General features: G+C 46.7%; 2 protein-coding genes across 3 annotated transcripts; one reads left to right on the top strand and one right to left on the bottom strand.

Annotated features, from left to right (window-relative positions):
* The first annotated feature begins 563 nt into the window (after nt 1–563).
* Nucleotides 564–14,791, top strand: LOC146551383 (Ig-like V-type domain-containing protein FAM187A). Of its 2 annotated transcripts, XM_085260832.1 has the most exons (6): nt 564–665; nt 7,652–7,842; nt 8,402–8,679; nt 8,782–9,129; nt 10,421–10,644; nt 11,161–14,791. In XM_085260832.1, the coding sequence occupies exons 2-6, from the start codon at nt 7,654–7,656 to the stop codon at nt 11,376–11,378; spliced, it is 1,257 nt and encodes a 418-aa protein (XP_085116958.1). In that variant the 5' UTR covers nt 564–665; nt 7,652–7,653; the 3' UTR covers nt 11,379–14,791. The 2 variants fall into 2 exon arrangements, with proteins under 2 accessions (XP_085116958.1, XP_085116959.1); XM_085260833.1 differs by lacking the exon at nt 10,421–10,644.
* Nucleotides 14,792–17,072: 2,281 nt separating this feature from the next.
* Nucleotides 17,073–21,686, bottom strand: npbwr2b (neuropeptides B/W receptor 2b). Its single transcript, XM_085259388.1, has 2 exons — nt 21,573–21,686; nt 17,073–21,417 (listed from the first exon to the last, which is right to left on the bottom strand). The coding sequence occupies exon 2, from the start codon at nt 21,211–21,213 to the stop codon at nt 20,212–20,214; it is 1,002 nt and encodes a 333-aa protein (XP_085115514.1). The 5' UTR covers nt 21,214–21,417; nt 21,573–21,686; the 3' UTR covers nt 17,073–20,211.
* Nucleotides 21,687–24,953: the final 3,267 nt, after the last annotated feature.

The raw sequence follows: 24,953 nt of genomic DNA, 5'->3' as shown, positions 1-24,953 counted from the left end.
TGATATATGCATTTTTTTTCTTCTTTTTTTCTGCCCGTTCTGTTGGTTTTTGTCTTTTGCCCTTCTCCCCCGTCCCTCTTCTCAGCTGTTTCTCTTTCCCTCTTTCTTTCTCCCCTTCTTTCCCCCAGTCAAGTCTGTCCCGTATTCAGTAAGTGAAAATAAAATAAACAATAAAAGGTGAATCAAATGGACCATTACGGCAAGGCTGGGATGGTCAATTTGGCAAAGTAAATCCGTTGGGCATCTTTCTTTGCCTTTAGACAACAATTCTGATGCAAAAGAGCCAAACGGGACAGGAAAAAAAAAAAAAGAAAAAGAAAAAAAGAGCACAGACGAAGTTTGGCTCCTTGGAAGCAAAATGTAAAGAAGTGAAAAGCCTTTTGCACAGTGCTGTATAAACATTATCGACCTTTGTGAATGTGGCACTATGTTAAAGACAGAGACATGAAAATAGTAGCCCCCCATTTTATTTGATGCTCAGAGACATTTTCTTTTAGTAAGGCCACTGTAATGTCAGTTTTACTGTTGTATAAGTTCCACCAGCAGAGGGCACTCAGTCCTGTGCATCGGTAGCTGACGCTAGAAGTAGTGTCAGCGGTGAAGAGGCAGCCTACGGCCCGCGTGCCGAAAGAACTGATTAATCAGACATTTTTCTGTCTTTACAGGTAAGCTGGGTGGTTGGTAATATAAAACAGAGGTTCTAAAAGTGACAGACAGCAGTGGCGATTAATGATAAGTGTTTTGTTTGTGGCGAATGTTAAGCTAAAGAGCTAATTTCCAAGTTGGTCCAGTTGTTAGCCTGTGCCGATCGAGGTGTTAGACGGTACCTAAAGTTTGTGAGTTCATTGCAGGTATATTGTTGGGTTAAAGCCACACTTAATATGTTTTGCACAATAAGAGAAATGTAAGTTGCTTTATGTTTAGTTCATGACGAGTGAATGCTATAGAAATATGTTAAGAAAAGTGTTTATTTGAAAGGGATAGAGTTAAATAAATAGTGTTAATAAGACAGGTTCATAAATAGATTAAAACAGTAGTAAAAACAAGATAAAACTGTAATCAGAGTTCACTATGTTATTCATGCGTATAGTAAAATGTATTTTTGTGATTTAAGCAGTTTATAAGAGTGGTGCATGTGAATATGAAGCTGTATAAGTTACTTGTATAAAGTGATGTCAGCTACACTAGAAGAAGTAGTGTCAGTGGTGAAGAGGCAGCGTACGGCCTGCGCGCCGAAAGAACCGATTAATCACACTTTTCTGTCTTTACAGGTTTCTGTAAAAATAAATATGTTGCACGGGAGATGAGTTGGCCCATCATTTCAGCGGTGTAACATGAACATTCTCACGCTAACAATCAGGAAAGACGACCACAGTCAGTAAACTATTTGACTGGATTTCCTTTGCATTTCACAATAAATGATAAAAACATGGCTTGAGTCAAGTACGTACAATAAAGTACCCATCCATCTGTCCAGAAACGGCCCTAACCAATCTGGCGCCCTAGGCAAGATTTTAGGTGGCGCCCCCCTACATCAGCAGTGTAGTGTAATGTTGTAACAAATAATATTTCTATTAAATAAGCTTTACTTTGCATTTTAATTAACGTGGGATTATTTTTTGTATTTAGAAATAATAGTACCAACTTTTTTTTTTTTTTCAACATTTGTGGCACTGGCGTGGCGCCCCCTGATGGACGGCGCCCTTAGCATTTGCCTATACGGCCTATGCCACGGGCCGGCCCTGCATCTGTCCATCCATCCATCAGGCTGTCCGTTTGCCTGTCCTTCCATCCTTCTGAAGCTGTGTGAGCTCCTGTGAATAAAATATGGGGACAAAGTCACATGATGGTTCTTAAAGGTTAAAGTTCATTGAGAGTTGTCAGATTCGTCTTTGAGTGTTCAGGTATAAAACATAACCCTCATGGATGGCTCTAAAATTATTCCCAGAAACAAAGTCTGGAGTCTCCGGTAGGTCATTAGGGCACTGGGGAAAACAAGCTGGTTTATGGATATCGATACTATCATCCAATCAAAAACCCTTCAGTTTCCAGACAAGTCTGTGCGCAGCTGTCATGGGACTGTTAGTCTGACAAAAATAACAGAAGCTCTTATTAATCAAACCTATTCAGTCCAGCTCTGATGATGCATTTAAAGACTGCAGGGAATCTGAGCGGTGCAGCTGTTTAAGATGTTGGATTGTTCAAGTGATCAGAAATCAGCTAATGGGCTGAAATGCAGGAACTGCAGAGGGTAATGCAATGATATGAATAAAATGAGGACCTTCAGTTTGGGCTGACCTGACATTTAACTTAATTGGGAAATCCAACAGGAAGGAGGAGTAGAGGAAATAAGGAGGTGAAAAAGGTGAAGGCTGCATATGAGTTTAATTAGATTAAACTTTAACAGCAGAGTAAATGTCAGCGATATCAGCGCATCAGTCTGAGGGTTTGGAGGACAGAGTCTGAAGACTGCAGAGGGTGAGGAGGAGGATATTCAGAGCAGGACAGATATAAGGAGAGAGGAATGCGAGGAGGTGAAAGCGTTAAATGTATTTGAGGCTTCAGTGATGCTGTGATTTCACGGATGGGTGAAGGGTGGAGAAAAATGAAGAGGATGAGAGGGGAGCTGCTGGAGAAGCCAAAATGTTCCAGGGGCTGATTTATGAAGGCTTTCGCTTGAGTCTTAACAAAGCCAGAATCTGGAATTTTAAACGTGTGAGTGCTCCGATAAAATCCTTCTGAGCAGTGTGATTGGACGGTGTGAGGTTAAAACAAGGATTTGTAACCTTATATCTTTATTACCTTGGAGAACACTGTCAGTCTGGTGGGACCAGCGTTCCTTTCACTCACCCTGATCCCATGGGTCTTACCCAGCAGGCTGTGCAGAGCCGATGGGTGAGGAATAAGCCCAGTTCTAACTGCCTCGACCTCCCAGTGTCTACCCTGCTTAATCTGAGAAGAAACCAGAAGGCCTGAGATACCGCTAACAGGCCCGGTCCCCATCAGCCACACCCGTTAACGGGACGTGAATGGATGCCATTAAGATCGATGCAGAAGGAATATGAACGAGTTTAATATAGTGGCACTGAACACTAAACCGCAGAGGTCAGTTAGTTGGAGGCTGGTGTAAGCTGTAGAAGCTAGTCATACTAATGTAAGAAACAACAAATAAACAACAAAAAGATGAGAGAAATCATTAAATACACCGTACATCTGGGGGTTCCCTAGGGGTGGGATTCTTGGGGGACTTCAGTGTGGGGGGTGTAGACCTGGATGGGGCTTTGGTGGCTCTTAGGCGATGTTTTTCTGGTGGTTGCTGCTGGGGGGAGTCTGTGCTTGGTAGCCATGCTGCTCCTGGGTGGGTCCAGGGCGGGGTTGTGGTTCTGAGGGTGCTTTGTTTCAAATACCTTTTATTAGAAGCAAGTATCACAGTTGTTACAGGTTAATAAGACTTATGCCCCCTTTTCTCTAAATAAATAAGCAGACGAACAAAAAATCCACCAATCGATGATTTGGATGATTAAAGTAGATTTCAAGTCCGTTCCTGACTGCCAGAAAGTTGCATTTTCCCAAGATATGCAAGCACAGGACGCCAAATTAGTTCAAAATCTTTCACATCGGCATTCATGGTGTATCTTATTTTTTCACGGTGAAGTGTATTTGTAAGCTCTGCGAGCCACATCTTCAACACAGGAACCTCTTTGCCTTTCCAAAGCTGCAGGAGCAGTTTCTTTGCGATGATCAGTGCATATGACACAAGACCTTTTTGAGCATGTTGTAAACTTTGTGTTTCTTTGGAGAGCCCAAAGATAATTACTGTTGGATTTGGATGAATCTTGGTGTTAAGAATATTAGACAGATGGGTGAAGATGTCACCAAAAGCCCTGAAGCCTCGGACAAAGTGCAAAACTATGTAACAGATTTCCATAATGTGTCACACGTTTTCCACAGAGGGGAGTCTGGATACATTTTGTGAAGTCTTTCCCTTGAGTAATGTAACCTGTGTACAATTTTATACTGAATTAAACAATGACAGGAATTAATAAAAAGCACATTTATGTTGCGTAAGACCTGCCAAAAACATTCCGATAGGGAGATCCCAAATTCCTTTTCCCACTCCTCTTTAATTGGATGAGTAGAAGGTGTACTCATCTCCTGTAGTGAGTTATAGAATAATGAGACTCTCTGTTCGGACCCCCGGCTATCACTAAGGCATCTATCCAAGGTGTCGGACGGCATGCTTTCAAACTGCAGCAGATGTGTACGGATATAAAAAAAATGGCTGCACGGTAGTCCAAATCTATCTTTCAATTGTTGAAATGACATGAAGGTATCGTTTGAATACAAGTCTTTTAATTTACGCATGAAGGGAGACTTTGCTGCAGAGCGCTGTTTACTGAAACGAGCCGGCACAGTTTGTTCCCCGAGGCTGTCGCTCTGATGAACCCCTGCTGTTATATCATGTGTAACATGTGCACATGGCATCACTTTTGGTTTATTTTTCTTTGTATGTACTGCCTATTTCTAAAATAAAAGAAGGTTTATTTTTTAAAGTGGAGTCAGAGTGGCTGACTCTGATTCTAAAAGGCCGCCGGGGCCCATCGTAGAGAAAACAGCAGCTGAAACCGTTGAGGGGAGCAGCTGAGCTCAGTGCGATGTGTGGGTGCCGTCCTGTGGGTTTCAGATATTAAAGCATGTCTGCTTTTATGAAACGCTCTGGTCATCTTTGAGCCGCTCTGCAGGACTGCAGTTGGTCCACTTTCTATTTGGAGGCTCAGGTGGTGCAGCGAGAGAGCCTCCACACTGCCGAGGTTAGCTGCAGGCGCCAGCACGCTTCAGGTTTTACCATGTGATCATGGGGAAGGCAGTGATGTTTCTACGCCCTTCATCAGTCAAAGAAAGTTTATTGTGTAATATTGTTACTCCCATCACTCTTCATCTCATTGCTTTCCTCTGCATCAGAGCAGTGACACTGTGATTACATCCTATGCATCTTTAATGTGACAAACTAAAGACAAACAGCACATCGGTGCAGCTTCAGGTATCGGACCCCGCTCCCCGGTTATTGACTAACTAATAGCATTGATTCTGCAGCTCAGGTCCTTCAGTGTTTGTCTCTCAACCATTACAAGCCCTGGCTCTCTCTGAAGGTCCATTAAACGTCTGCTTCAGCCCACTCGTCCTCGTCTTTCTCTGAACACGAGGAATTATTTTCAGCACAAAGCAGAAATGACATTTGGAGTTCTTATAACAGAGACCGGCGAGACCTGCTGCATAGCATTAAATGCATCTTTGTAGTCCTCGTTAGTGTGTGTGCACGTTTCTGCAGCCGTAATGAGGACAGATAAGCAGGTGACTGTGCAGGTGAGCGTTTACAGCCCTGCTAAAGAGGAAACAGGAAGTAGTTTGAACCAGAACGTTGAAGGGCCAGTCCTGGTTCACTCAGTGATCTCCACAGATGAGAGCTCAGGACGTCGCTGTGCTGATGTGGACGCTGTATTAACGAGCAACACTGGCACCACTCTGCAGTTTATTTCATGCACTACATGGCACTACTTCTTCATGCGTCTGTGTTTGTGGGTGCATGAGCCACAAACACAGACGCACATGTTTGTTAGACTCAGACTTGTGGCTGTCCTCCCTCCATGTTCTCAGTGAAAGTCATCGTTGGTCATGTGATTGATTGAAGTGCCTTGAAGTGACTGCTGTTGCCATTTGGTACCAATAAATAAAACTAAAGCTCAGATGAGAGCCGTAGTGGTATCGCCATAAGCAGGTGGCAGCAGGTGATGTAGTGGTTGGGGCTGTCACAAGAAGGTCCAGGGTTCAACTGAGTAGAGTTGGCATGTTCTCCCTGGGGCTCTCTCCAGTATCTCTGACTTCCTCCCACAGTCCAAACACGCAGTTAGTGCGGTTAGGTAAGCTGGTGATTCCAAATGTGAACGTGGATGGTCATCTGTCTCTCTGTGTTAACCATGTGTCGGGTTGGCCACCTGTCCAGGTGTAGCAGGGCTATGTTCCAGTCCCTCCACGACCCTGACACAGGATGGATGAACTGGTCAGAGGATAAGAGCTGGTTTGAATGGGAGACCTTCCTGGAGTAAAACGTCCTGTTTCCCGCTGACAGCATTAAGTGAGGGAAATGGGTTTTTTTTAACACGTTTGTCTTTTCAGGGAACAGAATGAAGCAGCAAATAACATAAATGTCAAACGCTAATGGAAGCAGAGTGGCAGAGTGACACGTTTTAACATCAGCAAACACTCGAGCAGCCTCTGAATAAATGAAACGCGTTCATGTCTAGGGATGGGTACTGATAAGATTTTCACGATTCCGATTCCATTTTCGATTCTGTTTAACGATTCGATTCTTTATCGATTCTTTTTAAAAAGGAGGACACTAAGGTCGACTAGCTTAGAACTTTGTTTTATATCTTCTCTTTGAACAAGATAGAAATTTAGGAGTAACATGGCCTTACAAACCCAACAGTGAGATCTTAAGAGATCCAGCCTGCGGCTCTTCAATGGGGTGTCACAGGGTCCCCAGGAAAAAAAATGTAAATGTAAAATAATAAAATAAATATTCTTCTGTAGCAATAACAAAGTATAACATAAATTATTCTGTAGCAATTACACAAGAATATCCAGTAATGTCCCTGCCTACAATTAAACACATTCACTTACTGAAAATCATCTGCTGTGGCAAATGGGTGCAAGCCTTTGACCACAAACTGGGTCACTGCTCGGTGACATTCGTCTATCCTGCCTGAAAGGAGACGCTGCCGGTAGACTGCAGCGAGACCTGCCAGCATCTGAGCCAGACTCTGTCTCTCGTCATGGTCACTAAATGCACAGTAATGGCAGGTTTGTAATAAGGCAGATCGCGCTAACATAATATGCACTGTTAGTTGATTATTTACCTGGAGCGAATTAAAAACACGACATTCATTTAAGGTCATCGCGTGTTTTGTGAGCAAATGCTTTTGCATATTCGTAGTGTTTCCTCCCTTAAATGAAATATCTACTTTGCAAGTATTGCAAGTTGCCCTGTCGTCATCCGTTCTTGTAAAGTGTAACCAAACTTTTGAGCGTTTGTGGTGCGTAGGCGCCGTGTTTCCTGCCGGGTAAATGACGCTCCGCAACGTGGTGACGTCATTCGTGGCGACTGGAATCGATAAGGGAATCATTTGCAAAAATGGCAAACTATTCCAAGGAACTGAAACAGTGGGAACCGGTTCTCAACAAGAACCGGGTTTCGATACCCATCCCTATTCATAGAGCTGCTCAGCGCTTTCAGCCGCCACGCATGCAGGCGCACTTGTTCTCACCTTCCTCAGAAACACATTTGCTGAGCCTCATCACTGCTGCATTACTCTCACCTGTTCACACCTGGGGCCACACGCTGAGGTTCAGTCGTGCTCGCTGCTCGAGAATCTCCCACCTTATGAAAATATGTGAGTTTGTTTCATTATGAGCGAGTAAATGTGCATTACTGTTGACTCCAGGTTTGTCTTTCCTGTAAGCAGAGATCCCAAAGATCCCACAGTCATATTTAGACTCCTGCAGGTCATTGGAGTGGACAGTTCAGCTCATCGGTTTGTCTTTGAAAGTAAACATTCTTCAGACTGTTTAAAAAAAACTGTTTCCTCCTCAGAGATGCCTTTGCCATCCTTGTCCCCGCTCTTCCTCCTCTTCCTGACTCCAAAGGCGTGGAGCTACGAGGCCCCTGAAGACAAACAGGACGTTTTTGCGAGAACGGCGTGTCCCGCCTTCCTGACTTTCACCAACGCTGCCTACCTGTCAGGAGTCACCGTGGAGCTGCCCTGCCTCTGCAAACCAGAGCAGGTAGAGTACGCGAGTAACTAACCATCTGTTTTCTACTGCACACCTGGGGTGTCAGGTATCTGCGCAGAGAAACTGTTGTTTTTATAATATCCAGTTAGTGTTGGTTCATATTTTGTGTTGAATCTGTTTCAGTTTGCAGAGTTTAGTTTTAGTCTGTTGATATGATTGTATGGAGGGCGTATGCTGGAGGTGAGCTTTCGGTTTTATAGTGAAAACACAAGTTTTTGACTCTGAGACGTTCGATGCCTTAAACATCGAAGCCTCGTGAGGCAAACTGCGACAACGAATGTCACCAACCTGAAAAACATTTCCTCTTTATTTTATTCCTGTTGGTTTTCCATCTGCACAAAGTCAAATCAAACGTCTAGATTTCATTTACGACTTCATGGTTTTAACTGTATCAGGACCCCCTCGCCGGTGGCCATCCGAGGATGACACACCTCGCCAGGAGGTGCTGCGCTCGCTGTGGAGGAGTAGCGGCTCTAGCTGGAGCCCCTCCGTCTATTTAAGAACCTCTTCCAACTGTGCAGACTGAAAAAGGTCCAAATATCGGTTTCAGGTCCAGTCGGTTGTCTGGTTTTTCCGGAAACATCTGGAACGATCAGAGGACACCAAAGCGCTGACTGATCACCATGGCAACCACCTGCTCGATCCCAGCCAGGTTCCTCACAGCGGAGACCTGCGGAGTCGCTTCTCCATCCGACTCTTCAGCCTGCTGATCTTCAGAGCTGGGCCCGATGATGCAGGCATCTATATCTGTGGCTCCGCCCACAAAGACTTCTTCTATGGTTACGACCTGGACATCCAGGAGGCTCCCACGCTCAGCTTCACCAACAGGTGCGCTGAGCACATACTGAATTCATGACAACCACGAACCTGCTTGTTTAAGCTTAATAATCAATCGATATTTAAGAAATAACGATCAGCTGATGTTTGCAGACTCGCTTCAGAGGCTAGCGACGGGAAACGGGACCAGAGCGCCGACCTCAGCGCTCTGTACCGCCTCTTCACCAGCTTCCAGCCGTGGTCTGTGTGCGACCGCTGCGGCGTGCTGGGCGAGCAGGTCCGAGCCGGGCTCTGCTACATACGCTCCCGCTTCCTGAACGTGCGCTACAGGCGGGCCAATCAGACGGTCGTTTCTTGCGGCTCGGGGGCGGTGCCAAGAGCCTTCGGTTTAAAGCAAAGCAGAGTCGCAGCAAAGCTGGAGGTCAGAAGCTGTCGTATGACGTGTCCGTCCCAGGCCCCGCCCTCCAAGCTGCTCGGTCTGATGTCTCTTTTTGGGTCCAGGTGAGCGTGTGCGTGACACCCGTCCAGCACCAAGCCGGTCACTGTGCTCAATTACAGACTTCCTGTTACTCAGGAAGTCAGAGGTCAAATCAGAAGCTTGATGTCTCTCGGTTTGGACGTCCCCCGATCTTCAGGGGTCAAAGTGTATTTCAGTAATGAACTTTTAGTTATTATAATTGTTTTTATTTAGAAAGAGGAGCTCTACATATTATTGAATACTTTAACAAATGTAAATATGCCAGATTACAGCCTCTGCAGACCCTCTGGCAGGCTGGTGTTACACACACACGTTAGCAAAAACATACAGAGACACTATTTACAGGTCATGTGACAAGGACAAAAACAGTGATCATATACTAGAACAATGACGAGTGGACACAGAGGACAGTATAGAGATCAGTAACAGAAACACATCAGTTTTGTTGCACAAACCCCAGTGTTGCACATGCCCTGACCTTCCTGATATTGCACTGACCCATTACACTAATAGTTGCTTCCCTTTTTACACTAACTCTTTCACTCCCTGACACGACAGAGCATCTGTGCAGATTCAGTCCCCTCTCACAGTGGCTCGGGTCAGTCGAGGCGAAGGCTTTAATAAAATCACTCACTGGTCCTGCAGAGAGATACTGAAGATGATGCACAACCTGTCTCAATCCAGTCTGATTGTCAGCAGTCAGTATAGAAACATTTACATAATCCTCCTCTCTGAAGATCGAATTAATAAGAAGGCCTTTAGATTCCCAGTGGCTTGTGACCACTGTGATGGTGAACCCGTCTGCTGCTGGACCTCACGGGGGCTCCTTTCAAACCAGAGTCATGGTTTTATTTTCTTGTTATTGAAGCTAAAACTCAGAGACGCGTCCGTGTGTGGACGTCTGTCTGACATGTTATTTAGTTATTCATGCTAAACTTGTTCTTCATGACACAGTCTCTTCACTCTCACCTGTTTCCTGTCGGTCATGCTATTCTTCTGTACGTGTCACTTCCTGTCATGTCCTGGCTTGGAGTCAGCCCCCTGTGTAGATGTAGTCTTTGTTTTTGGTCTTCTCTTTGTTCCCGTGTAGTTTTTTTCCTTTTTGCGTTTTGTGCCAGTAAAGTTTTGTTTGTGGTGACCCTCGTGCGCTCTCACCTGTCGTCTCTGACACATGGACGCGTGGTCGCCCTGCTTGGAACCACAGTGTCCGAATGTCTCCGTGAATCATCTCTGAGATTGTGTCCTGAAGATTTCCTGCGGTGCTCTTTGCTGTTGAATCCAGATGTTTCACCTCTGGGTTTTTCTGTGTCACAGTTCTGCCTCATTGCCAACCGGGCTACCTCTGTACTACCTGACCCATCCCGACGGGCAGGTCCTCACCCTGGGCTGTCCCGGGGCGCGCCCTGACATGGCGGTCGCCTGGGACCGAGGGAACGAACCCATCTACAGGTCTGAACACTCTTCAGGCGCAGACCTCAGACTGCTCATAGACACCGGGCACCACCTGCTGTTCCAGCCGGCTCAAACGCAGGACTCAGGTATGAACAGCGCCCCCATCAGGTGGTCTCATCTCATTGTCCAGTCATGAAGCTCACATCAGGTGACCTTTACTCGAGATGTCTCTTTGTGAATATATTTGGCTGCTGACTCTGAGATAACTCTTTACACTCGGGGTCTTCTCCACCCTTTTCCGAACTTTATGGTGGCAGCAGGTGAAGCTGTGAAGCTAACCCTGGAGAAATTGGGGATCCCAGACCTGCCACCAAATCTGTGCATATCTGGGGTCTCCTCCCTGTACAGGAAGTGCCTCAACCAGGAGGGTGCAGGAAGTGTGGGGTCACGCAATCACAGGGTGGTCACTGCCCACAGTAGGGGGTCATAGGTGAGGAAGGGCACGCAGAGGCTCTTACCTGATGCTCCATCTGAAGTCGGTGTTTGGCCCGCATCAGATTTGTTATTTAGACGCTCTGAATCATATTTCAGTTCAGCGGTGATGATGATGAGGTCCGACCTCTGTGCTGCTCAGTTTGATTGAGGTGTCTTTACACTTGCAGGTGTGTATTACTGCTGGCTGCACGGTCGCCGGGCGGCAGAGATCCACCTCCTCGTGTACCCCCACTTTGGCAGCCAGTCGCTTCTGTCGCATCCCGACTTTCCAGCCGCCGTGCAGACCGTGCTGGGATCGTATGCTGCCATGACGACCGTGTTTTTCCTGCTGATGCTGGGCCGAGCTGTGCTGAGACACCGCAGGGAGCAAGGCCACGTGGACTAAAGGCAGCGAGGGTCAGACTCTGGTTCTGTGGGGCCGAAGGGCAGCCACATGTCCGATCCTGCTGTGATCACATCCTCATTAAAACTCTGACTTTATTACGCTGACATAAAAAAGTTCTCTGCAGGAATCCCTGTTTAAACCAAACACATGCTTGAAGTGATGGGAATACCTGAGTGAAAATGAGTCTGACGGGGCTTTAAGAATCCAGGGGGCGCCACCGCTGATTTATCCTGACGTGGCTGCTCTGGAGCTCAAGCCAGAGACTGTGTTAACCACTTTACCACAGAGCCACTGAGACCAGCCATGGTCTAAAGGTGCTGTTTGCTCTTGCAGACAGTCTGAATGTGTTTGAATATGTTCAGGTGTTCAAACACATCATTAACAGTCTGAGTCTGACAGTAAACCGTCGGGTCGGTCAGTGTGTAACATCTGCTGGACTCCAGCTGGGTCTCTGTGAAGCAGAAGTCCATTAAACGATGCCTGAGTGGACGACGATAAATAAAAACCCTCTTTTCTCCTTCACGGTCCGCTTTCATTGGACTGAATTGGAGGCTGTTGCCATGGTGAATCTCTGATGTCTTTCTGCTTATTAGCTCAGGGTGCACGCGTTCAGAGCTGAAACTGAGTTTTCAGTGTGAGAAAAGCTGATTGGAGTTCAGAGTTAGACTCTAGAGTGGATATTTGGAGATAATTTGTCGTGTTTGAGACCGTTTTCAGCATTGTGCAGTCTGTGGAGTGCAATCAGTGTTGATGAAAGTGAAGATTCAATCACAATATTTATTCATCCCTGAGGAAATTATGGAGCCACAGATGCTGCAAGACTGTAACAACAGCCAGTTACAAAATATAAGAAGATGGCTCTAATTACGAATAACTCAGGATATTACACAAGCTAAAAATGGGCTGTTGGACCCTAAAACTCTGGCTGTTGACCCTTGTTGTTGCTCTTTCTGTCTGATGCATTGTTCTCTGGTCTCGTCTCTGAGTTTAAAAGGATCTCTGGGTCTATTTGAGGTCCTGGGTGTCATGAAGGTGCCGGACCAAGGTGCAGACACAGCAGGAGGAGGCGGAGACTTCAGGGCGAGGAGCCGAAGATGACCCTGCTCCTGTGTTCCCATCGCCGTGGGCCTAGCTTAGCTGCTGGTGCCAGTAGGATCAGTCAAGCGATGAGGCTAAACAGTCAAACGCCGCCTGTGTGGGTCAGGGAACATGTGATGAAGCTACAGTCAGGTATTAACAGACTCTTGCGTTGAGACTTTGTGTGTGGTTGAGTTTGGGTGACAGCATTAGTCCCCTTACCTGTGTGGCTGCCCTGTCAGTTCCTCCACAGTGACTGTGACCGGTTCCCTTCTGGCCTACTGGCCGTGGTCGTGCGGGTTCACACTCTAAGCTGGCCGTGATCTTTCTGGGCTTGTTACCCAACGGCACCTCTCTGTGGCTGATGCCCGGCGAGTGAGTCTCTCTGCAGAGAGAATCCAGCGTGCTGCTCACGGGGCCGACGTTGCACATTGGATGCCTTGTCCGCTGTAAGCTACGATGCTCACTGCCTTATTGGTCACGGTTTAACTCATCTCAAAAACCAAAGGTGAGATCAGGTGGGGCAGGTCCTGGAGGCTGGAAGCAGCAGGGGTCAGGGCATGCTGCTTCCTCCTGCCTCTCAGTGCCCTAGCTTCCTGCTGGGTAGTGGAGCAGGATGAGGAGGACTGTGGTTGAATTACCAGCGGACCCTTCATGTCGTGTCTCCCAGGAGCAACTCAGCTGTTGCAGCAGGAAATGCCAAATAGCCTGTGAAGAAGCACTGGGGGCGCACAGAGGGCCAGGGCTTCTGCAGAGGAGTTAGAATCCAGATGTTTAAACTGAGAATGCCACAATTTTAAGAAGAATATGAGCTCAATGTGTAGAAGACGATGCGATGTACCAGTAAAACAAAGAGAACACAACTGATTTTCTGTCTTTATGATTTATGTAACGACAGTCCAGGCAGCGATAGAAGTGCCTGTGTGCTGCCATCTTTGTCACAGGGGACGCCACAGCTTCGTATTTACTGTTCCCGGCTCAGTCTCGAGCCACCAGCGTCTCCTCTGGGATCCAACCAGGATCTTTGGCTATTTAAGCGAATCTGAGGCAACATTAAGATCTTCTGCCCCTGTGATGTAATACACACTGGAGGAAGAAAGGCATTGATTAACCCAGTCAATCGTCACAGAACCACTGGTGATATGTGACGGCTCCCTCGTCTTTTTAGGAACGTGTTCAGTCGGACATGATCCGGTGTTTGGTCGGATGATCAATAAGGACGGTTGGATGGCTGCATTATTAAACACATACTTGGTGTTGCCTGGAAACAGGCTTCTGTGTAAAAGTCAGATTTGATGTGGGTGGATTTTCAGTGAGACTCTCACAGCCACCCTTCGTCTGACCTCTGAGGGTGGTGCTGTGTCTCAGGCCTGAACTCTAACCAGGGTTTCATTGCTGAGATGGAGGTGTGTGAACTTATGGTGGAGCGTACATGACAGATGAACTGTGGCCTTACACTGCCACCTACAGGTGGGTTCCTGCGTGTGCTTTACAGGGTGAGCCTGGACGACCTTTGACCCACTGAAGCAGCTGCTTTAACCAAAACACACAAACACAATGTATTCAACTCATTTCTGTAAGTTACACGACACCCATGAAATATAATTTTATTAAAAACATGCAGAAAATTCACATTTTCACACACACGCAGGGTGATGCTGCCACCTAGTGACAGAAATATTTTATCACATACTGTAATCCTGACCACGCTGGTGCTTTCCCCTCTCTCTCACACACACACACACACACACACACACACACACACACACACACACACACACAGTGTTTAAGGTGGAAACAGCTCTGTTTACCCAACAGAGGCGACGGGCAGAGCCAACAAAGTGCTGAGACTGTACCGTCACTGCATTTCTTTATTCGTTGCACAGACCTGAGTGCAAAGATCACAGATTCAAGTCTTCATGCAGTACTGAGGTGTGATTTATCCCATTGTTATATCATAAAGGTGTCATGTAGACGATGCATACAGTCCCCAGTTGTAGTGTAAACTGTTTGGGAAAAGGCTTCGCTCTGAAGTAGCTGGCGGTTAACGCCCACTGGATACTGCACAAAGCAGTGCTGCCTGCTGATTGGTCAGCTTGGTCTGTCCACCTGAGGAAAACTGAAACACAGCAGGGACAGTGTTGGACTTTGACAGATCGAACATTAACCATGTTGGTTAGCTGACCAATCAACTGTCTGCGTAATCCAGTTGGGATTAGCCGAAAAGTTAGCGAATGCTATTATACCAACATGAGTAGCCTACATGTGCTAACAGAGCTGATCATGTGACTGACTTATTGCACACAGTAGCTGAATAATACAATTTTCTTCATTTTTGTGACTCAGAATTTTATCTTAAAACATTTGGTGTTGTAAAATTCAACTTTGTACAACTATAATTATCTTTTGCAATAAAAGTGTTTCATTAAACTGACACTTTTCTCATATTTGCCAGTACTTGTATATTTTTTGATGTATCTGTCCCAAACTACAGATCCTTTTGGATGGTACAAAGACCAGTCAGAATTTAAGGTTTTTATCTTTGATAGTAAAGAGGGCGTCTGCTCTATTTCAGCGATATTCTTGTTCAAACATTCTCTGAGATTCAGTGTGTCAGAAAATGAGCTAAAAGTGATTCGATGAACCATTTTTCAAAGAATACGAATGTTTCTGCTCAGCCTCCCAGTACACACACCTATGGTATCAGTCTGAAACGACCTCGCCTCGTTCTCCAGTTATCATATTCACACACCTGAAATAAATCACCAATATGATGAGTACAAATATGTTACTGTATGAAAACGTTCAGATTTAATAAACCAAAGGTTTGCAGAACAGATGAGACATCTTGAAAACAATGATCAGAGTCACGTGTATCGATGTTGAAGCTTTCAGTCTCCTGTCTTTAGAAAATGAACTTTACTTTTAAACTAAAGTGACTGTTGTTGCCTTCTCACTAAAACTCAGTGGACTCTGGAACCACAGGAGCATTATTACTGTGGTGATATGGTGCTACGAGGTCATTAAGATAAGATGGGGCCTGATTATTTAAGACCTTGTATGTGAGGAGCAGGATTTTGAATTCTGGATTTAACAGGAAGCCAATGAAGGGAAGCCAAAACAGGAGAAATCTGCTCTCTCTTTCTAGTCCCTGTCAGGACTCTTGCTGCAGCATTTTGGATTAGCTGAAGGCTTTTCAGGGAGTTTTTAGGACATCCTGATAATAATGAATTACAGTCGTCCAGCCTGGAAGTAATAAATGCATGAACTAGTTTTTCAGCGTCACTCTGAGACAGGATATTTCTAACTTTAGAGATGTTGCACAAATGGAAGAACGCAGTCTTACATATTTGTTTAATATGTGCGTTGAAGGACATGTCCTGGTCAAAAATGACTCCAAGGTTCCTCACAGTGTTACTGGAGGCCAAGGTAATGCCATCCAGAGTAAGAATCTGCTTAGATACCATATTTCTAAGCTTTTCAGGGCCGAGTACAATAACCTCAGTTTGATCTGAATTAAGAAGCAGAAAGTTAGCGGCCATCCAGGTCTTTATGTCTTTAAGACATTCCTGCAGTTTGACTCATTGGTGTGTGTTATCTGGCTTCATGGACAGATAGAGCTGGGTGTCATCTGCATAGCAGTGTAAATGTATGCTATGTCTTCTAATGATGCTGCCTAAGGGAAGCATGTATAATGTAAACAGAATTGGTCCTAGCACTGAACCCTGTGGAACTCCATAATTAACCTCAGTGTGTGAAGAGGACTCTCCATTTACATGCACAAACTGGAGTCTATTAGATAGATATGATACAAACCACTGCAGCACAGTACCTGTAATACCTACAGCATGTTCTAATCGCTCTAATAGGATATTATGATCAACAGTATCGAACGCTGCACTGAGGTCTAGCAGGACAAGCACAGAGATGAGTCCACTGTCAGAGGCCATAAGAAGATCATTTGTAACCTTCACTAAAGCTGTTTCTGTGCTGTGATGAGCTCTGAAACCTGACTGAAACTCTTCAAATAAACCTCTGCAGATGATCTGTTAGCTGTTTGACAACTACTCTTTCAAGGATGTTTGATATGAAAGGAAGGTTGGAGATTGGCCTATAATTAGCTAAGACTGCTGGGTCTAGAGATGCTTTTTGAGTAAAGGTTTAACTACAGCCAGCTTGAAGGCCTGTGGTACATAGCCGATCATTAGAGATAGGTTGATCATATTTAAGATCGAAGCATTAATTAATGGCAGGACTTCTTTGAGCAGTTTTGTACGAATGGGGTCTAAAAGACACGTTGATAGTTTGGAGGAAGTAATTATTGAAGTTAACTCAGAAAGATCATCCATCCAGTTCAGGGCTACTTCGGTGGTTTAGCCTGTCTCAGCTGTTACAGGGTACACCTGTACAGGTCATCGACACAGAGAGAAACAGCCATTCACATTCACACTGGAACCTGCAGCCAGTTCAGTCTCATCAGTCAACAAACATGTCTGGACTGTGGCACGAAGCAGATCATGAACAGATGGATTGTCTTTTTGTGACGAGTTCATGTTTGATGAATGTGTGAAGTGTGAAGTCAAGATTCCTCTCACGATTCATGATCTGCACATTTATTGGATTCATCGAGCAGCTCAGTCTAACATATCAAAAATACATGAAAAGCGATTTTCAAAATAAAATGTGAGTTCATGTTTTTTACAGGCTGCATGAGAAATGATGATTTCTGTGTGAGAGAACATTAGATTTTACATAGTTATGACTTTACATTCATCTGTACAGTGAGACAGGTTATTACAGCATATTGTTGTCAGAACCGTGCAGATGAAGATCTCATCATTTATCTGATAAAGCAGGAAGTTAAAGAAAGTGACGATACACCGCTGCGTTGACACATTGTACCGAGTACTTTACTGCCACACTGTGATAGAACAAAAACAGGTTACATGACAGAAAAGTCCCAAACCCAGGGAATCACGCCAGCATCCCCACACTCTGAACTGTGGAGTGAATAAATGTGCCCAGTGCGTTCTGCTTACTGCCCCCAAAATTTACACAGAGAACATCTTATGTACTCCAGAGCTCCCGCTGCGTGTGCTTCCTGTTCCATAGGGGGCGCTGTCAAGCTGCAAAACAACCACATAAACTCCAACAGGGTCACATTTTTCAGCGTGGTTTTGATAGAAGGGGTCGGACGAGTTCCAGCTTTGGATTTTTCACAAGCGTCTGTTTCCCTCCGGGGAGCAGGAAGTCACACAGTGGAAGTTCTGGAGTATTCACGAGTTACCCCACAACTTATCTCCAAAGACACGAGACTAAACGTTACATTAAAGATGAATGTTGCTCCTAAAATAACATCAAATATGCAGAAAGTGGCGACAGAGGAAACTCTGCTCCAAGCATCATTTAAAAATGTATTTATAATAATGAGTTTGTAGCTGCCACCAGATTTGAATGAGCTGCTGATCCGTCTCTCTGCAGACCTTCATCTGCTGCTCAATCTGCTGCTTGCAGCCTGTATGAGCTGCAGGTACCTGTGTGTGTGCGCATATATACCTGTTACAAGGTGCTGTGCTGCTGCCCTGCGGTCAGCAGGGGGCAGCATAGACTCACAGATCAGAGCAGATGTAGCAGCGCTCCTGCAGTCGGTCATGTGACCAGAAAACCTCATTTCAACACCAGCTTAGGGTTAGAGTAACACGGGGACACGTCACAGCCCGCCTCCTCAGGATTTGACTGATAGCCTGTGTATTGATGTTTGGTGCTCCCAGAGGGCCGAGCCACGCCCCTGAAGGGTCACGGTGCTCAGAGGTCACAGCTCGCTGCCTCCTAATTGGATTTTTTACACCTTCATAAAAACGTCAGATGTTTTTCTGAAGACGAGCACACGTTTGTTCAACCTCCACCCAGAGAAGCCCCCCATCCCCACCCTCTGTGTGTGTTACCTGCCTGATTTCTTTCTATATTTAAAAAAATCCAGGTGTATTTGAAGCTCACTCCCACAGCTGGTGTCAGTAATAATGGGAGCAGCTGCTCCCTCGGAGAGCTTCGTCCTGGACGCGGCTGAAACAGTGCCGGGGAAACTACGCGTGTTTTGCTGGCTCATTGTTTAATAAAACTCTTTGTGTGTTTTTAATTTGCATGGTCTCAGCCGTGGAGGTGTGGAAGTGTCCACAGTAAGAACTGAGTGGGTTCCACAGGAAGGTGTGAGCCACGCTGCAGAGCTAATCCTGTTAGCCACAGACTCGCTGTGAGTGAGAAAATCACACAAACCATGACAACAACATCCAAACAAATAATTCCACACTCAGGAGTTTAGCACATCCACAACAGGGCGTGGGGTGATCGTCCACTACATATGATTACATATTTACATTAAACAATCAGTGATGATTCAGAAGGGAGGGCTTAAATCGAACCCCGCCCCTCTGTTGATCCATCACAGACCAGAGAGAATCTGTGAAAAGTCAAAGAAAGCTTCAGTCTCAGAGCTCATTTAGGGTTTACATGGAAACAGATTAGTTTTCAGCATGCGGTTTATTGTTCCCATGATGACACTACCAGAGCACACTGCCACCACGGAGGTCCACCCCCAGGTGTATGGCGTTATTTTTGTGCCACTATTCTGAGCGCACGTAAAAAAAATGTGCAGGTGCAAGTGTTGCATTTTGAGGAGAAATTTATTGTGAGCGAAGAAAAGCTGAATTTGAGTGACCAAAATTCATTGCTGCGTGCAAAAAAATGTATTTCAGTGTTTGCTATTATCCACACACACTCACACACTCACACACACACACACACAACAGCAGCCCCTTGCTCAGTTTTTGCATTTGCGCTCGCTCGCATTGTGTCGCTCGCGCTCTCAACATTTCTGCCCGTGCGCGAGCAGCTCTTTCTCTACACTGTTATATTTGTGCCACAAAACCAGCCAATCACAGACTTGGATGCAAAAATATCTGATTGGCTGTTCTGGTCTCCAATCAGCTCGAAATGACGAAATGCAATATCCCAGAATGCATTTCGTCTAAAACTCAAATGAGGCAGTGGCGGAGGAACACAGAGTGGCAAATATGTGATGTCTTGATGAATCGAGCAGATATTTGAAGTTTACACAGCAACATCCTCGCATGAAAATATCTTCAAAGTTTATTTTGTGACCCAGAAAGAGTAATATTTCAAACTCCGCCCCTGCCTCGTTTGTAGTGATGTGTCGGTCGCGAACGAAATGGCTCTTAGAGCCGGGTCTTTGAAGTGAACGACGCGAGCCGGCTCCTTATCGCGAGCCGTGGGGTTTTTTTTCTCTCTCACTTTTTTCCCGCTTCACTCCACACACGAGCCTTGTGCTTTGCGCTGGGCAGAGGGGGGAGGGGCTGTAGTTACACTCAGCAGCACAGGAACAGAGCGGGAGGGAGAGAGAGAGAGCCAGGGACAACAAGGTCACATTAGAAAGGTATAGTAATCATCCACAACTATGAAACGTTGAGAGCGCGAGCAACACATTGCGAGCGAGTACAAGTGCAAAAACTGAGCGAGAGGGGCTGATGTTGTGTGTGTGTGTGTGTGGATAATAGCAAACACTGAAATACAGTTTTTGCACGCAGCAATGAATTTTGTTCACTCAAATTTTGCTTTTCTTGCTCAAAATAAATTTTCCTCAAAATGCAACACTTGCACCTGCAAAAGTTTTTTACGTGCGCTCAGAATAGTGGCACAAAAACAACGCCACACAGGTGGTCCTGCTCTGCGCTGCAGGTGCTCAGGCCGAGCTGCACTCCAGCATCGTCTTGAAGGCCTTCCTGAAGTTGTCGTCCAGGAAGGCGTAGAGGAACGGGTTGAGGCAAGAGTTGGCGTAGCTCAGGCTGGTGATGAAGTAGGAGATCATGATGACCAGGGGCGTGGTCCTCAGGTCCGTGGTCAGCGCTATGATGGTGCTGAGGTGGAACGGCGTCCAGCAGAACAGGCACACGGCCAGGACGACAAAGACCATGACGGTGACCCTCTTCTTGGCCTTGTCCAGTGCCTTGGCATTGCTGTTGAGCCGCATGTTCCTCAGCCTGTACAGCATCATGGTGTATAGGATGCAGAAGGTGGAGACGGGGATGGCGAAGCCGAGGATGAGCGTGTAGATGCGGCTGGTTTTGAACCACAGGGGCTCGGGGCTCGGGAAGCTGAGCACGCAGGTTTTCCTGCCATCAGCCGGGTCCACGTAGACGCCGGCAAACACCGTGAAGGGCATGACGATGAGGATGACGAGGATCCACACGCACAGCGAGATGATCTTGGCCGCTCGGTAGGTGCGGTAAGGCATGCGCTTGGATCTCACGGTCGACAGGACGACCAGGTAGCGGTCGATGCTCATCACGGTCAGGAAGTAGATGCTGGAGAAGATGCTGTAGTGGTCGATGCTCAGGATCACCTTACAGAGGACCTCCCCGAAGGGCCAGTAGTTGAGCAGATGTTCGGCGATGCTAATGGGCAGCACCAGAGTGAACAGGTCGTCCGCGATGGCCAAGTTCAGGATGAACATGTTGGTGACCGTTTTCATTTTGGGGGCTTTGAGGATCATGTAGATGACGGCGGTGTTTCCCGTCAGCCCCACAGCACAGATCACGGAGTAGATGACGGGCAGGATGACATAAAGGTCAGCGAAGAAGGGAGGGGTGCAGTTCAGGTCAGAGCGGTTTCCCGTGGGCGAGTACGGCAGCACAGAGTCGTTACAGAGCGGAGGCGGCGCGCCCGGGACCGACACGTTCTCCATGTTTCAAGAGAACGCGAGACACCGTGATGCGTGGAGGGCGGAGCAGCTCCACAGGGGTGGAGCAGGTGCAGCTCTACCTGCTCGCTCGCACCTCAGAGGAGCACACACCTGTCCGCGCGCTCAGCTGTCAAATCAAAGTCTCCTCGTCAGATCAGCTGACTTCTCCTTCGGCTCATTTACTGCACGAGCGGCGCATCACGGAGCCTGCACGAGAGACAGAGAGAGATAACCGATGAGCAGTGAGGTCAGCCTGTTTCTAACTTTGATCTAATCTCACAGCGGCGCGCGCAGAGGGAAACACCGAGCTCACGCGACAGCAGAAAGTATGAAAACGTGAAAAGTGAAAAAAATGTGCCCACCTGAACGCGCCTCCTCGCGCACGAGCTTCAGATGGACTGATCGATCAGTCAGTATCAGTGATCAGCGATCAGCAGCGTGCCTCCGTGTGCGCGCTCAGCGGCTCCGCGCTCCGGTCTCTTCTCTGAGGGAGACGCCTGCACTCCGGACCCCCTCTCTCTCTCTCTCTCTCTCTCTCGCTCGATCTCTCCTCCCCCTCTATCACTCTCTCTCTCTCTCTCTCGCTTCAGCCCCCCCCCCCCCCCCCCCCCTCTCTCGTGTCACTGGCAGTCACGTGACCGGGTCAGTCACTGAGAGCTTCTGCTGAGGATTTTATTCTCCAAACGAACAATATTTTTTTCCTTCTACTCGGTGCTTGGTTCTTATTAGGACGCCGAAAGGCCACAACGTGTGATCATGTGATCTTGACTTGAAGCCTCCCCGTGTTCAGTGCTCAGCTTTGGTGGCAAACTTCGCTGGATCAGCTGTATCATCGTTCTGTTTTGAGGAAAGGTCGATCTCTCAGTGCCGACCGTGAACACCCTCTTCATTCTCACTTTGAATGAATGGCGTGTCACAAATTTAGAGGATCATCATTTAGCCTGGAGAAATAGTTTGTTGCTTTATAAGAAAGCCCTCCGCAAAGCCAGAACATCTTACTATTCATCACTGATTGAAGAAAATAAGAACAACCCCAGGTTTCTCTTCAGCTCTGTAGCCAGGCTGACAAACAGTCAGAGCTCTGTTGAGCCAACCATCCCTTTAACGTTAACTAGTAATGACTTCATGAACTTCTTTATTATTTCATTATAATCAGGAAGTCCTAAAAACTCACTGAAAAGCCTTCAGTTAATCCAAAATGCTGCAAGGCAAGGCAAGTTTATTTGTATAGCACAATTCAACAACAAAGTGATTCAAAGTGCAGCAAGAGTCCTGACAGGGACTAGAAAGAGAGAGCAGATTTCTCCTGTTTTGGCTTCCTGTTAAATCCAGAATTCAAAATCCTGCTCCTCACATACAAGGTCTTAAATAATCAGGCCCCATCTTATCTTAATGACCTTGTAGTACCATATTACCCTATTAGAGCACTTCGCTCTCGCTCTGCAGGCCTACTTGTTGTTCCTAAATAAGAACCAGTCCATCTCCAGCATGTTTCAGCACCCGGCCATCGAGCAGGGAGAACGCAGCCTTCAACACACCGAGGCTGCTTTAGTTCAGAACCAACCAGCCTAAGCTAGTATACTCAGTGGCCTCTAAGTTATGAATCCAGTAAGACTGTCAACGCTCATACTGAAAGAGGAATGTGGCGTGGAACGGTCACCGTGATGAAAGTCCAGGTGGTGCTTATCTGTGAGGTAGTTAATGTTGGCTGTGTGTTTATGTTTTAACAGTTTATACTGTGATTTGTAGGAAACTCAATGATGTCTGCATCTGTGGGTGTAGCTGCAGAGTTGAAACCTTTATTCCCCTTGTGTCCATGCTCTCAGTGGCTGCTGCTGCTGCTGCCTGGGCTTTTCTGCTCTCATTTAGATTTGATAAATGTTCGTGGATGTCTCTGGAGTCCTTCACCTGTCCAGGTTGTTGAAGAATCGTCCTGTCGGTGGTTTGCTGAACAGCATCAGTACAGTTTCAGTGTTTCCTCCGTGATGGAGGCCTGTGCACTCAAACACGCTGGACTTCAGGTTAAATATCAGCAGAGTGCTGTTGAGTTTTATTAAGTATACATTTTATATTGTGTGTGTGTTATTATGAACAGCTCCAAAAAGTGAGCCTCTGTCAGCCATGTGGGTGGTTTGCTTTCGTGAGCATCACATCCCTTTGACTTATGGGACAGGAGGTCCACAGTCTTGAAGGATGCTCTGGTGTCTCCTCTGCTAAAGGAGATAATAGCAAAGGTCCTTGTCCTGTAGAGAAACTGCCTGCTCATCAGCTGATCTCAGTACAGTGTTTCCTGGGTGTGAATGAATGAGGTCCTGTTAGAGTCAGAGAGGAGCTGGCAGCAGGCGAGGAATGTGACATCAGAAACATGTCAGATATCAATGTTTGCATCATTAGCATGGAGCAGTGCAGTGGTTTGCACTGTTGCATCACAGAAAGAAGGTCCAAGGTTTGAATCCGGGGCCCTTCTGTGTGGAGTTTGCATGTCTGCGTGGATTCTCTCAGGCTTCCTGCAGCAGTCCAAACACATGCAGCGGGTGGGGTTAGCTTAACTGCTGAATATAAATGATCCTCAGGTGTGAGTGGTTGTAGCTGATTGGTGACCTGTCCAGGTGGACCACGCCTCTCACAGAGTAGGTAGCTGGCTAAGGCTCCAGCCCCCTCTGATCCCGATAAGCTGCCATCCTGCTGAACGTTGCACTGAAGGCAGAAGGGTTTCCTGATCGGGGAGAAATCCGAGCAGCGCATTCCTTAAATTCTGTTTCACGCGAGGAGGAGGAACACGAAGCATCGTTTTAATGAAATAGTGCCGTTTGGATTTTCTTCTGCTTCTTTCGACGAGACAGACGTCAGAGGACATTTTACATCTTTGCAACAGTCTAATATCAGACCAGGAACAATTCACCGCCATGTACCTGCCCACAGGTAGAAACCAGTCATGTGAGTGTGGCTGGTTGGAGGCCACGAACCTTTCAAATGTTCCTCCTCATCCTCTGTCTCGTCTACGTGTTTGAGCTTCATGCATGTCCTGCTTTTCACTGTGTCGTCCAAGTTTTCAGTTCCTGTCTTTAGGTTCATGCGTCCCGCCCTAACTGTCCTCCTCCGCCGGTTTCTTTGTCAGTTTGTGGGTCGCCGTGTGACCGTTTGGGTCATCCCCCCGCCCCTCGTGACAGCTTGGATGCCTCTGTGACAGACGATTATAACAGCACCGCACTGGCTTTCAGTGACATTTCTAAGGCGGCAGGAAAACCTGCAAAGTGCTCCCGTGATCAATACAAAGCAGCGGACCTGGTCACGATCGATTTAATTGTTTCTGCAGAGCAGCGGCGCTCTGAGCGAAATGTCAAAGGAGAGGCCACGGCTGTTTCGGGCTGGTTACAGAAACAGCACGAGGGGGGCGGGGATAACCAACCACCGGTGCTGCTCGATTGGCTGTTAGCTGAAGAAGTCGTGAGCTGTGAGTGACCGTGAAGGCGAGCTTACCTCAGGAAGCCCGAGTGGGTTATGTCACACCTGGAGAATAATGATGGCGGTGTGCTGAGATGAAGTGTTCTCTGTCAGAGGCGGTAGAACAAACAATCCTTTTTATTAACGATCCACTTCAAGTTTCAGCACATTCACAGATTTCCAGATTCTTCAAGGCTGAAAACAAAGAGCTGAACACCGGTCCTCTCTCAGCCTCGCTGCGTTCACATTCAGACCCGTGTGAGGCCAGAAGCGTTCACGTTTGCCTGTTTTTGATCAGC

Source organism: Mchenga conophoros, linkage group LG20 (genome assembly GCF_057382185.1).
Source record: "Mchenga conophoros isolate Kocher_MC1m ecotype Shallow Benthic linkage group LG20, M_conophoros_male_GT1.1, whole genome shotgun sequence".
NCBI classification, from domain to species: Eukaryota; Metazoa; Chordata; class Actinopteri; order Cichliformes; family Cichlidae; genus Mchenga; species Mchenga conophoros.
This window is presented reverse-complemented; position numbering and strand designations above follow the sequence as displayed.